The following is a 15,370-nucleotide window of genomic DNA, read 5'->3' on the forward strand; positions in this document are numbered from 1 at the left end:
TAAAGAAGAAATGGTTGTTTAGGGGTAAAATAAACAGTGGGCACAATAAATATAGGCATGCAGATATGTGATTCAGAGATAGTGTTGTAAATTAGAGATATCGTCAGGCATGTTTTATTGTGTTACAGAGCCTAAAGAGAGGATTATACTGAAGGTATTTGCAACAGAAAGTGACTTGCCAAGCTTCTGAGAGCTTGAAAGGGGGCTGCGTGTGTGTGTGTGTGTGTGTGTGTGTGTGTGTGTGTGTGTTTGTGTGTGTGTGTGTCTCCATAATTGGCATATGCAAATCTATATATTCAACTTCATTCCCTTTTCTGATAGCATCTGTGTTTTAAAGTCAAATGCATTTCAAAAGCTCTACAGCCTTTTCTATGAACACTATAGTCATGCCATTAATATGTACATCACCTAAAAACCAAGATCCCTTAGTTCTGATCATATGTGCTTCATGATGACTTTCTTACAGTCTATAACAAAAGCTTTCTGACCGTTAGCTAATACAGAAAAACTGCTGGGTTTTGTGGAGTTCCTGTGAGTGGGGATATCACTTACTTATTTTTCCCTGAGAGTTGCCTGATATTTCAGCTTTCATTTGCAGGAGGGTGATTCCCAGAAGACATTAGGAGAGTTAAGTAGAGCATTTAGGCTCCACTACCTACATGATGAATCTCAAAACAAGTTTAGCAGGATGTTCTGCTTTCCTGGTTTCTAACATAAATTGAATAATTAAATTGTTCTTATATATCAGACTAAAATCAAAGGAAAAATGTCTCTGACCTCACTGAATATGGATTTTGTTATATTTCAGTTTCACTTTTCATAAAACATTATCAACTGTTAGCAAAATATATCCTATACACCACAATTTAGGATATATTTTGTTGTAAATATTATTTCTTAGTTTAGAAAAATTTTACAAATTTACTTCTTCACTGTATTGCTTATCATAATTGATAATGGAAAAATATGTATTCTGTCTACAACTATTAGTACCATATCTTCTACAGGTGACCAACTTTAAATATTCAGAAAAGAGATTTTTGAGAACTTATGAAGATGTTTTAATAAGAAATAAGTGTTGATGAGTTGAAGAGTATTTAATTGTCCTCTTGGTCAGTTATTTCTTACTGTAATAATACTGAAAAGTAGCCACATTATTTCAGTTTCATAGTATTCAAGTGCTTTTTTTCACTATCAAGTCTTCAAATTAGCCAAACATTTCTGATCTTGACATAGTTGATTTGACTGACTTTTAAATCTTGGCTGGAGTTTACTTGTGTGTCTAGAGGTCTGCCAGTTATTAGCTGATCTAGGACATCCTTACCTTGGTTGATCTGCTCTGCTCCATGTAATTAGCCTTTCAGTAGGACAGCCTGGGCTGAGTGGAAATGGCTAGGTTCCAAAACAGAGAGCATGAAATCATATAAGGTCTCTGGAGACCTGGACTTGGAGCTGGTAGATAGCCCTTGGACCACATTGTTCAGGGTAGTATAAGTTATGAGCATAACTCATCTTGAAAGCAAGAGAAAATAGCTAAAATCACATTCCAAGAAGCATGGATTGTCTAGGTTTCTGTCTAGGGACTGTTTCATGGACAACATGGCAAGAAATGACTGTGAGTCTCAGCCTTATTAAATTCCTTTCTAAATGGCCAATGCAGGCAGCCTGTTACTATTCAGAAATATGAGAGAGGCCGGGTTGGGGGGGTGCTTTGATTATTTCTGCCTATGGTTTGCCGTTTACATTTTATCTGCTTTGTTCCTAAGAGGGGGGGGTGGAAATCACATCAGAAACATTGTACATAAAGAGAAACACAAATCAATTAAAGCTAAGTAAAATCCTCTGAAGTATTTAACAAAGGAAAAATTGAATGCTGCAGTTTAATTTTATATAGATCATGAATAGCAGCAGCGGTTTGAAGCAAATACAGTGCTTGGAAGAATCTGATAAGTAAGAGTGGACAAAAGAATTAGTGCTTCAACTCAAGAATATCAAAATACCTCCTCGACCGAGCAGTTTTCATGTGCTTCTTGCTCTCTTCCCCACTGACTATGGTTTCCCTGCTCTGACAGAGCCCAGGTCCAGGAAGGGATACTCGTTACTGGCCTCAGAAACAGTTATTCCTCTTAGTTTTACACGCTATAGGTTGTCATTCATAACAGCACAGTGTCTTACAGGAGCTAGAAATGCAATAGGGTATTGTTAAGCATTAGGACATCGATTCGTCATCTTATACCTCTTTGCCTTTCCCTTTCAGCATTAGTAAGTCGACTTTTTGAAAACACCAGGCTCGAAAGCAAGGACAGAGAGGAATACGTGGGATTGATAGATGTGCCTGACTCCTATGACGGTCCTCGTCTGCAGTTTCCTCTCACGTTTACTGACATCAATTTACTTCTTCAGGCCTTCAAGCAACAGCAGGTAACCTCCAGCAAAGGCTGCTGTCATTATCGTGCGTAGCTAGCAAATGAAGGGATGAAAATGCTGTAGCATGTATTTCCATGGGAACTGTGTCACACTGTGTGACAGTTAGGGCTCACTTTTTTTGAACCTAGTAAATACATGTCTCCTCGGGTGCACAGTAACTTCCCTTCGATTTGTAAGCCTATATAGCATCTCCCTTGTCGTTTTCTGAGAATAGTTTACAAACTGTAATTCCACCATTTAAAAATGTGTTTCAGTGCTTTTAATGTAGCCCCAAGATTGTACAATTATTAGCGCTAATTGTAGATCATTTTTCATTATCCCCATGTAGTCTTATTCCTTTCTTTACCCTAAGCAGATCCTGTTCTATTTTCCATCTCTGTAGCTTTACCAACTCTAGATATTTCATATAAAGGAAGCTATAGTAGATTGGATCATCTTATTTGGCTTCTTTCACTAAACATAATATTTCTAATATTTATCTATGCTGAACCCTGTTATTGATACATTGTTTCTTTTTATGGCTGCATAATATTTCATTGTATACCACACATTTGTTTACTGATTTTATCAGCACAGATAAGTGAAATTGTAATACCTTTTGGCTGCTATAGGTAATGCTGCTATGCAAATTCACATTCAAAATTTTTATGGACATGTCCTCATTCACTTGGGTAGGCATACACCTAGGAGAGGAATTCTACAGAGGAATTCTAGGAGCCATACAGTAAACTTTTATGTTTAAATTTTTGAGTAACTGCTAAAGTTCTTCTTGAACAAGCAATTGAACAGTATTACATTTCTACAAGCTATGTATAAAGGTTCTACTTATGCCACTCTTTGAGACTTATTATTTGTTTATGGTTATTACTCTCTTAATGTGTGCGATGTGGTATCTATTTTTAGTTTTGACTGACATTTCTCTAATTAATAATGTTTAGTTTCTCTTCATCTATTAGCCATTTGTATGCCTACTTTGGAGAAATATGTACACAGAGTCTTTGTTGGCTTTAAAATCAATTGCCTTTTTATTACTGAGTTGTAAGTATTCTTGCTAGATATAAGCACCTTATCTTTTCATTTTGTACTTTTTTATTTTTTAGATCATAATTTAATTACAACATTCTTCCTTCTCTTTCCTCTAACCAAACCCTCCTCATTCTCCTTCAAAATTTTCACCTCTTTTTCACTAATTGCTGTTACATGTATCTATACATATATATTCCTACATATAACTTTCTCAGTCTATATCATGTGATTTGATTGTATGCACAAAATGGTCACTTTCTTGATAATGTACCCTGATCCACAAGAGTTTTAGAACTTGCTGAAGGCCAATTTAATCTCTCTATATTTTTTGTTGCATGTGCTTTTGTGATCCATTGGCAAAGTCATGACTATGACGATCTCCTTGTACTTTGTTTCTAAGAATTTTATAATTTTGGCTTTTACTATGAACTATTTAGAGGTGACATGTAGCAAGAATGGACACAATTATTTTGTTCCAGGTCTTAGGAAAAAAGTGTTGAGTGCTTGCCTTTGAGTTTCATATTATTTGTAAGTTTTTCCCTTTCTCATATTTAGAGAGGTTTTATTTTTATTTTTTTTATTTATTTTTGGTTCTGAGGTTTTTTTTTTTTTTTGAGTAGTTTTAACATAAAAGATGCTGGCTGCTGGCTTTGGTGAAATGCTTTTCCTATATCAACTGTAGTGTGTGTGTGTGTGTGTGTGTGTGTGTGTGTGTGTGTGTGTGTGTGTGTGTGTCATTCTGTTAATGTCTTATAACACATGGATTAATTTTCCCTCTTCATTCACCCTTGTCTTATTGAAATAAATTCATAAATTCCATTTGGACTTAGGGTGTGTGTTTCTTAAGATGCTGTTGTATTTCAATTGCTAACATTTTGTTGAAGACTTTAAAATCTATATTCATAGATATATTGGTTTGTAATTTCTTTTAGTATCTTTTATTTTGACTTTGCTATAAGGCTAATGTGGATTCTTGGAGTGAGTTAGAAAGTATTTCCAATATGTTTATGCAGGATTTAAAGAAGATTGCTAATGCTTCATTAAATGTTCAGTGTGCATCATCAGCAAAGTCACTTGGCTGTGTTTCCCATTCCTCTTCCAAGGTTTATATTTTTTTAGTGATGTGTATAAGTGTTTGCCCTCATATCTGTGTGTGTTTCATGTACATACCTGGTAGGTATGTCATAAAAGTCATAAAAGGATGTGGGATCCCCTTGGAATTATAGGCAATTACAAGACCATCCCACAAGTAGGTTCTGGGAACCAACTTATATCCTCTGCAAAAACAGTAAGTTCTTTTATCTGCTAAAATATTTCTTCGTCCCAAGATCTTGAATTTTCTCTATTAGGAGGCTTTTGATTACTGATCCAATCTCTGTATTTTTTCTGGAATGATTCAGATTTCTACTTCTTCTTGAATAATCTTGGTAATTTATGTGTGTAGTGATACTATTAGAAGTGTGGCCTTGGGCTGGAGAGATGGCTCAGCGGTTAAGAGCACTGACTGCTCTTCCAGAGGTCCTGAGTTCAAATCCCAGTAACCACATGGTAGCTCACAACCATCTGTAATATGATCTGATGCCCTTCTGGTGTGTCTGGAGATAGCTACAGTGTATTCATATACATAAAATAAATAAACCTTTTTAAAAAAAGAAGTGTGAGCTTGATGGAATAGGTGTGGCTTTGTTGGAAGAGGTGTCAATAGCAGGTAGGCTTTGGGGTCTCAGATGCAGAAGCCAGGCCTAGCGTGGTAGTCACTTCCTGCTGCCTGTGAATCCAGATGTAGAACTCTTAGCTTCTTCTTCAGCACCATGTCTACCTGCATGTTGCCATGTTTCCCACCATGATGATAATGGACCTCTGGAACTGTAAGTCAGCCCCAATTAAATGTTGTCCTTCTAAGAGTTGCCGTGGACATGGTATCTCCTCGCAGCAATAGAACTCCAAACTAAGACAATATGGTTTTAGAAATGCATTCATTTCATCAAACTTATCTAATGTATTGCTATACAATTGTTACAGTATTTTTATACCCTTTCGAAATATCTTGAATGTTGATAGTAGTTTCTAACTTTTATTCTGAGTTTGTTTCTCGCTACATCTACTCTTGTTCTCTCTCTCTCTCTCTCTCTCTCTCTCTCTCTTTCTCTCTCTCCTCCCTCTCTTTTCCTTGCCACAGTTAATAAATATTAATAATAAATAATAATAAGTACTTTTGTTTTTAGTTTGTTGATTGTTTTAATGAACCAATGTTTGTTGATTATCTGTTTTTGTTCTTTAAATGTCATTTATCTCTACCATAGTCCTTATTTTCTCCCAACTGCTAACTTTGAGTTCAGTTCGTTCTTTTTTGAGTGCATTTATTTTTTATTTATATCATTTATATGTGTATTACACCGAAGGAGACTGGGATAGGGCATGAGGACATTGGATTCACAGAAACTGAAATTGTGAATGATCGTGGGCCATCATCTAGGTACTGGGAACCAAACCTGAGGCATCTGTAAGAGCAACTTATGTTCTTGACTGATGAGCCATCCAGCCCATGTTAAAGCATTTTTATGTTAATGATTTAAGAGCCCTTTTAAAATGAAGCTATATATTCCTTCCTGAGCATGGTTTTGCTATAGCCCATAAGTTTTGGTATATTGTGCTTTCATTCCCCGATTTTTTTAATTTTTTTCTCCATTGGTAAGGGTTGTATAATTTTCACATATTTATAGATTTTCCATGTTTGCTACTGTTTTCTAGTTTCTTTTCCATTCTGATCAGAGAATCTACTCTGCTTGGTCTTAATCTTTTAAGATATTCTGAGGCTTATTTTATGGCCTAGCATCTAGTATATCCTGGAGAATGTTCTATGTGTACTTAAGGAAAATGTATAGTATTCTTTTGCTGGGTGAAATGTTTCATAGATGTCTGATAAGTCACATTATGAACAGTTTTGAAACATCTGTTCCTAGAGCTTGTTTTCAGTTAATGTTTTAACAGAAATTTCCCTAAATACAAGAAGACAAAAGCAAGCCAGAAAGGAAAGGGAAAAGAAAATTAAGTAAAATACATTTTGTTTGATTTTTCAATATTCCTCTGGGAAGACTGGGCCTTGGCATTCCCTACACCACCCTTTTCTTGGACATCATCCCAAATTCTCACCCTCAGATTAGGACACTAGAAGGCATGCCCCAGAAATACAAATGAACTAGAAGTTGTAGATTGGCTTTGTAGGAACTTGAATCATCTAAGTTTTGAAAATGATTTGCGAACAACATAACCAGTTAGAACTGGTTATGAGGGTATGAGCTACGTGAAGCAAAACAATTGCAATAGACTGTAGAGTATTTAGATAATTACATCATTAGGTTCAGAGTTAAAAGAAACATGGTTGGTGTGTTCGAGTACATAAAATACGCAACATGGAATCAAGGAATCATTATAAAGATGTTTGACAATTTTGGCTGTATAAATGCAGAAATTTATATTAAGAGAATAATCAAGGTTAAGCACAGTATAGAATGCATTCTTACTTGTAAAAAACAAGTAAAATATATGTACACATATATTTAAAGTTGAAATAAAATTCATATAAAATTGATCATTTTAATTACTTCAACATATCTTGTGATTTGGTGGTTGTGGTGGTTTGAGAATGACCTCCATAGGCTCATATATAGGGATACTTGGTCTCTTAGTTTTGAAATTGTTTTGGGGAGATTAAGGAGTGTGTCTTGATTAAATGATGTGTGTCACTGGGGGGTGGGCCTTGAGACTTAAAAAGACACTCTCTCCCCCTAGTTCTTCTGGGTTGAGGAAATGTGAATATTCAGTCTCTCAGCACCATGCCTGTCTGCCTGTTGCTATCTCCCCGCCATGACAGTCTCATACTCTAACCCTCTAGAACCAGAATCCCCAGATTAAATGCTTTGTCTTTCTTTTTTAGATTTATTTTTTTATGTGTATGAGTACACTATCTGTCTGTCTTCGGACACACCAGAAGAAGACATCAGATTCCATTACAGATGGTTGTGAGCCACCATGTGGTTGCTGGGATTTGAACTCAGGATCTCTAGAAAAGCAGTCAGTGCTCTTAACTGCTGAGCCATCTCTCCAGCCCCCTAAATGCTTTTTCTTATAGATTGCCTTAGTTGTGTTTTTGTCATAGAAATAGGAAAGTAACTAGGATATTATTTTGATATATTAAAATGTTATACAACCCTTACCATGATTTAGTTCTAGATCTTTAAAAAAATATTTTTCAATATTAGGGATTGAACACACAGCCTTGTGTAAACCTGGCAAGGCCTCTTATTGCCAAATGTTTCTGTCATCTTATGATGAAACTTCACACTTTTTCCTCCAACCCCCAGCTCCTGACACTCACAAATTTACTTTCTGTTTCTATAGATTATCTAATCTGAATATTTCATATTAATGGAACATATGCAGCCTTTGGTGTTTAGCTTTTTTCACTTGAAATAATGCTTTCCATGTTGTTGGGTTTATCCATGTTGTTGTACACCAGTGATTTATTCCTATTTTTAGATAAGTGTGTAGCTATTTTGCATGTATAATATCACATTTATTTAATGGATTAAACATTTATACCTACATTTGAATATTAATGCATGGTTATATTAAGTTTTATTTGTTTTTCAAGATAGGGATTCTTTGTGTAGCCTTGTCTGTACTGGAATTGGCTCTGAGACCAGGCTGGCCTGGAATTCACTGAGTTCACCTGTCTCTGCGTCCTAAGTGCTAGGATTAAAGGAGTATGCCACCATGCCTGGCTGGTTATATTAATTTTATATGCTCATAATCAAAGAATATTAGGGAAAAGATACTCAAAACATTATCAACATTAGTTGTCTCTAGGGGGCCGAGATTAGGAAACAAAAGTCTTGAAAAAGGGGGAAATAAATCAGTTTCTATTATTTTACCCCTTTTTAATGATATTTTTTTTGTTTCAGCCAAAAGAATATGTCATTTGTGTATTTAAAAACTATTTGAGCCAGACATGGTGGCACATACAACTATTTTAAATATTTAATATTTTGGTCATACATATAATTATAATCCTGATGAGATATAGATATTTAAGTACTAACATTAACAAACAGCCAATCTTAAGGTTATTCAAGAAAACTATTCACATTAATTAAATATACTGTTAAAACTGATACATCTCAGTATATGAAACACTTCAATATACAATCATATTAAAATGATTGAGACATTTTGTTTTTTTCTACCAAGTCTTTGAAATTCAGAGTGAATTTTGTTCTTGCAGCACATCTCAATTCTATCTAGCCTCCATTTCAAGTACTCTGCTGTCTCGTATTGCAAATGAGCACCATCTTGGACATCCCGGTTCTAAGTCAGCCTGATCCTTAAAGCTATGTTGTATCAGTTGGGTTTCTGTGATTATACCATACTTGTTAATGTTTTCTTTCTGGGGTTTATGTTTAGAAAGTTTCTTAATTTAAAAATGAGAGAAGAGATGCATTGGACTTTTTTAAAGTTTAAGGGAGAAAACAGAATAAATCTGAAGGCAACAATGGCCTCATCCGTGCTGTAACTGGAGGAGAGGTGAGGTAGTCATCAATAGGGGTGATGCAAGTATTCTGAGTTTGGAATCTTTTCACTATGTCTTTCTGTCCTGAGCATTCAGTACACCAGATTCTAGAGCCAGACTTAGGAGGCTCTGGAGCCTGTGTGGCTCCCATGTGAGGTCTCTGAGCTCAACAACACCCACTTTCAGTTGCAAGTAGCAGGGCATCTCAACAAAAAGCTACTCCTTGTCCACAGACTTTTCTGGTTCCTTCCTTGCTTTGCTTCCTCCTCCCCCCTCTTTTAAATGATTCTTCTTGTTTTGCTTTTATCTGAACATTTTCTTTGGACAATTGATGTCCCCAAACTCCATACCATTACACCTGGTGGGTTCTAAGGACCGAGAATAATCAGAAATATTGTAAGCAAATGGATAATGTCAAAGAAGAAGACAAGTCTAAAGAATTTTAGGAACCACTCATTCATTTCATTGCAAATATCTCCTGAGGATTTTTTTATGTACTACACATTAAGAATAATCTATTTAAGAATAATTTAAAGATTATCCTGAAATATAGCAACCTAAAGTGAGTACATTTGTTTCATTTTTCCAGTTTCTGACATGGTCATGCCTTTCTAGTTCATTATCTTCATCCCCTCTGCTTGCTCTCACAGACACTTCATGCTCACTATGTCTTAGAGGTGCTATTTGAAGCCAGGAAAATCCTGAAGCAGATGCCGAATTTCACTCGCATACAAACCTTTCCCGCCAAAGAAATAACAATCTGTGGTAAGTTTTCAGAAGAGAGTTGTCACATTAATATTTAGGAGCCTCTTGGTCCTGTATCATCTGCCTAACTTGAAAACTATGTAAATTGGATTGTGTTGAGGGGAAAATGTTAATATAGAATTATCTATCATGATAATACTGTTCCCCATCTTGTCTTTGTTTTGCATGCCAGCTGGCAGGAATTAATTATGTGAGAAATTAAAGAACTCTTGTAGCTTTTTCTAAAGGCAGCTAGCATTTTAATATGGAGAGCCACTGATGGGGAGAATAAGTGTTCTTTGGCCTCTGACTGGCTCTCATCATCTCTATTTCATGGCGCTTTTCTCCAGGTGGGCCTCTGTGTGCCTGCCACTTGTACTGGAAAGAGAAACACCCAAGGCGGGTGGAGATTAAATTCTTTTCTGCCCTTGGCTGCTGCCTTAGATTTTCCAACTGGTCTTTGCAGCTTTTAAAGGAGTGGGAATGTCCCCAAAATCTGTTTCTTGTTCTTCTAAATAATAAGATTTGAGATTTTGTTATCTTATAGGCCAGCCTGGCAGGATATTGCTTCTAGAAACAGTACACATTGAAATTCATCACAGTTGGTGCTCAGCATGCTTACAATGTCTGGGAGTGGGGTGCATGGAAGGAACAGCAATTCCCTAACTTCTAATTAAGCCTTTAGGTTACAAAACAGTGGTTGTTATTTTCCAAATCAGTTTTTAGCCCACGTTCTCTTACTCTGGCAGGTAGAAGTGGATTTGACAATCTAATTAAACCTTTTCCATTCCCAGCATCTCATAGTGGTGACAGGGACTTGATCTAGCAGTGCATATCTCATGACATTGGGCTGACTCAGGTTTTTTTGAAGAGTCTCTAATGGTTTAATTTCAACTGAATCAGGCCACCAGATTACTCTAGACAATAATATACCTTAGCATATGGACCTTTTATTCAAAGCTACAGCAGGCTTTGCTTTTGATGGAAATAAAGAACACTGGGTCATAAGGCTCAGGAAACCATGCCAACCTGTGAAGCCTCCAAAGCCAGGGGCTAGGTTTTCTACCCACGTGTACATTAACAGTCAAAAACAGATGTTAGGATCTGCATCTCTATTAGCCCCCCAGTTGCTATTGCAGATCTATCTGCATTGAGGTTACAGATGTGTACTGCTGCACCCTAAAAGAAGAAATGAATTAGAGGACATGGCAGTCCTAGAATTCTACAATATGAGAACTGAAAAATCCTTACTGAGATGTTCTGGTCCTTTTAATAAGAGCTAAGGTTTTATTTTTTTTCTGCATGCTAAGGATCAAACCCAGGGGCTTGCCCCTACTATGCAAGCACTCTATTATTGAACTATATTCAAAGCCCCCATATCTTCCTCTTATGGATAAAATAGAGGTTCAGAGAAAAATACATAATGTTGCTAATGCATTTCTACATGGTACGCTGTACCCTGGCTTACTCAGCCAGACAATAATAGGGTTGCATTAAAAATGAGGTCTTCTATATTTCAGATTAGGGAGGGTGCCATCTTTGCACTTGTCTGTACAGAATAGACAGATTCATTCAAGGCACCCTACATTTGGGACATTTATTTCCAGATATTTTTCTCCACATAGCCCCTTTGGTAAAGAGAAAAGCCAATATGCTGAAGCAATATTTTAGCATGCCAGCTATTCTAATCTTTCATATTCACACTTTTTGTACATGTGGTAATGGAAGTCGTGGTGGTTGTGATGGTGGTGGTGGTGTGTGTGTGAAGATGTCTGCATGTATGTAGAGAATATCAGTAATGGATGTCTTTCTCCATTGCTGTCCACTTTACTTTGTGAGACAGGGTCTCTCACTAAACCTAGAGCTCACTGATTGGCAAGGATGGACGCCAGTGATCCTGTCTCTGTTGCCTTCAGTATTGAGGGTACAGATGGGGATCAGTGGATCTTGTTTTTTACATGGTTGATAAAGATCTGAGCAAAGGTTTTCTTGAATAGCAAACACTTTAATAACTGAATCATCTCCATGGCTAGTATACTTATATTTTTAATAGGTAAATCACTCTGAAGAAAATTAAGAAAGCAAACTAATTGGCAAGATATATTAAATATTTATTTTTTAATTTTTGGAGTGAGCCATTTAAGTATCCACTAACATCAATATGCCCTTTATCTTATTTTTAATATTCTGGCAATTTTATAAAAAGTGTTAGTGATATAGGACTTGTTATTTCTAATGTAATTTGTTTATGGGATTCAAGATAAACTGAGAAAAAAGTATTCTTAAATTAAATTATATGGTAATTAAGTTGAATACAAATTTTGAGCAGAATAAAAGATAAACATTTTACCTAAAAATATTTATCCAAATAGAAATTTTGAATATTCATATGGTCATTTATTTTTTCATTAATGAGTCTTATATTTAATAGCTTCCGTTAGTTGACTTTTGGTTTTTTTCCTCATAGCCATCTCATCAAAAAGTATCTCAACTATCTTGTTATGATTTTAAACCTTTAAAATTAGAAGTAAAATAAAGCAAACCCAACAAATGAATGGCTTTGGATTTAGTGATTAAATGCATGCATTGAATGCCTAGTTGCCTAGATACTATGGTAGGTCCTTGGAGAGTCAATGCTTCCTGGGATAGCTATTTTTGCTGCTCTCCTGGGCATTAAGATGTAGACACTACAGAGGAAATGTCTTGAGATGAGAGGATGTTAGGTTTGAATTCTAGCTCACATTTTGGTGGCAGGGTGATTGCATATGTTTTTTAATTATTCTGAGTCTCATTTGAAATAGAAGAATGAAAACAATGCTACTCAATGAGTGGTTGTAAAGGATTGAAGAAAAAAATTAAATGTAAAATTCTTAGTATAGAGCTTAACTCACAATAAATAAATGCCTAGATCAAACGCTTCCAGTTGCTGTACCCACCCCTTGTGTACCATGGGAGGGAAAGAAAGAGTCCAGGGAAGCAAAATGCATTTTGAATTAGTATCATGAACATAAAGTGGAAATCCTAAGCACATGAGCATACCTAAGGTACTTGAGATTTAAAATTCTATAACAAAATAAGCATTGCATCTTGGTTCCTACTGACTACTGAGTTTTCATTTATGTTTCAGGTGATTTGCATGGGAAACTGGATGATCTTATGTTAATTTTCTATAAGGTAAATGCTTGTTTTCCTAACTATTTGTGCTTTTGTTGGGTGAGGGCAGTCCTAGAGCAGATAACAATATTAGTTTTGTACACATCTATACACACAAATATAAATGTGATATGACAGTTTTTATCTTAGAAGCTCAATGATTTATAGAAACACATCTATTATTTTCCAGCACATCTCATAAGAATTGGTTTTTTTTTAAATGTAATTAGATTCTTTGTTCAACACAGGCTATCTGTATATCAGTTAGAATGTGTGCACGCCTGTCTTCATTACGTCATAAAGGTTGAGATGGCACAGCATGAAGAGGAATGTGGTCTGTTTTATTTTGCTTGGAAATTAATGTGTTCTATAATGAGTTTTCCCTTTTATCACACGCTAATTGGTGTGAAAGGAGATTGCTTTAATAAACGTCTACCTTGCTCTAGCAGCTCAGAGCTCAGCTACTCTGCCAGTGCTTCATCTTTTGCACAAAACAGCATGGCTGGCACGGACTTGATCTGTGTCTCTTTGACTGGATTCATTTTTCTCTCTGAGCCAACAGTTGCTACGTGAATGTTTGCTTCTAGAAGGATGACATCTAGAAAACTGATTCTGGGGTCCTCGTGCTGTCATTTAACACTGGTCTTCTACACGTCTCTTTTGATTAATGCATTTATTGTCCATCTATCAAACATACTCATGACTAGCAAAAATTAACCACAATTTGTTTTCCAGCTTCAATATTATCTTGGGCTTCCACTCCATACATTGTCTTATGGATTGAGTGATATAATTATCCAAGAACATTTTTAATTTTTACTACTTACTCTATTTTTATTTAAAGAGTTTTCTCAATGATATTCTTCCTCCCCCTATTTCTTCAAGATCCTTTCCATGTCTCTAGCAACACATCTTCAAGTGCTCATGTTCTTTCTCTCTCTGTCTCTGTCTCTCTGTCTGTCTCTGTCTGTCTCTGTCTCTGTCTCTGTCTCTCTGTCTCTGTCTCTGTCTCTGTCTCTCTCTCTCTCTCTCTCTCTCTCTCTCTCTCTCATTCAAAAGCATTTTAAGGATCTACATTATGACAGAAATGTAAGGTTTTGTTTCATTTATCCGTAATGGCAACTTGGAAGAAAATGGGATGGGCCAAGTTAGAAGGAAGTCATTTTGGAGGGGATTTGAATGACACTTCAAGCAGCCTAACCAAGGTCCAGAGCTAGGGAATGTGTTCGGAGGAAGTTGGAAGCTCCCCAGGCAGTTGGTTGGTATAAGAATTCCAGACATGCCTTACTGGTAGGGAGCTGAGGGAGTTAGTAAAGTGAACTTCTATATACAGCCATAGGAGTCAAGCTAGAGAAGGAAGAGAAGATAGTATGGGAAGAATTGGAGGATTGAAGGATTAGAACGTACACTAGGGTCGGGGAGTAGCTGGCGATATGAGAGTCTGAGATAGAATCCGGAAGGTAAACTACAAGGATGAGTAAAAGAGTATCAGCAACAGGGAGTGCAAGTACAAGGAAAATGTATGTGTTGGATGAGTTGACCCTTGGACCTAGAGCTAAGGAGCTGAGAAAGACATTTTGTCAGATGTCCTCGGTCTGAAAGGAGGAAGGCCAAGTGTCAGACCTCCCACTACCCTGTCCCTGAAGTGTTTATTCTTGCAGGAATAGATTCCTTTCTTCCAGAGTAGTGACACAGGAGTCAGGGGTCACCAACATCCTCATGGGAGGTCTACATTTGTGGAGAGAATTCTTTCTGGATGAGGTTAAGTAGAGGGAGTTTACTTATCACGACATGGGGATTCCTCTGGCCAAGTTGGAAAGGCGTGGGAGAAGAAGGGTGGAATGCTTAAATGAAGTCTCAAGTTGTCCAATGAGATATATTTGTACAGCTTACCACACTGAATGTTCAAAATTCCAGTCCTGCCATTGGTGAGAATGGAATATGGACCAAAGTAGTACCAAAACAGTTTGGTAAGTCTTTACCTAGAGACTGTGGAAAACACTTGAAAAGGAAAGTGGCTGAAAAAGTTAAATGGGGACAGTGGTCACTACACTCCAAGCGATTTGGAAACGAAACCTTTTTAAGGAGGAGCTAAAGATACTAAGGTATGATCAGAGATTGAGTCCTGGAGTAGAGGGATCAGGACAGAGTATTCTGACACAGTTCTTTAATTGCACTGGCAAAGTGACATGGAACATGTAAAACTGGAAGGTGCTAATGTAAAGACTGAACAGGAGGAGGTGGGCGGTAGGCAGCATCATAAAAAGAACTAAAGGTGAAAATAGAGCATTGAATGGAAACTAGAAACATCTCAAGAGTTCTCCAGTGACGTTATTCAGGGCCCTGCAGTAAAGAGAAGGAAGCTACCCTGGCAGGGGCTGGGGTAGAAGGAAGTAAGGGGAATATTTGAGAGTAGTGTATAAGTGCAATGGGTTCGATTTGACCACATTC

General features: G+C 36.7%; 1 protein-coding gene across 6 annotated transcripts in view; it reads left to right on the forward strand.

Moving 5' to 3' along the window:
* The window catches only part of Ppef1 (protein phosphatase with EF-hand domain 1), a 157,175-nt gene that overhangs the window by 103,775 nt on the left and 38,030 nt on the right, over nt 1–15,370 (forward strand). For all 6 annotated transcript variants that reach the window (XM_063280083.1, XM_039099837.2, XM_039099840.2 and 3 more), the window contains 3 exons: nt 2,258–2,421; nt 9,673–9,787; nt 12,894–12,940. In XM_063280083.1, the coding sequence (XP_063136153.1) occupies nt 2,258–2,421; nt 9,673–9,787; nt 12,894–12,940 (326 nt within the window). The remainder of the gene's footprint in view (nt 1–2,257; nt 2,422–9,672; nt 9,788–12,893; nt 12,941–15,370) is intronic.

The sequence above is a fragment of the Rattus norvegicus genome, chromosome X (genome assembly GCF_036323735.1).
Source record: "Rattus norvegicus strain BN/NHsdMcwi chromosome X, GRCr8, whole genome shotgun sequence".
Classification (NCBI taxonomy): Eukaryota; Metazoa; Chordata; class Mammalia; order Rodentia; family Muridae; genus Rattus; species Rattus norvegicus.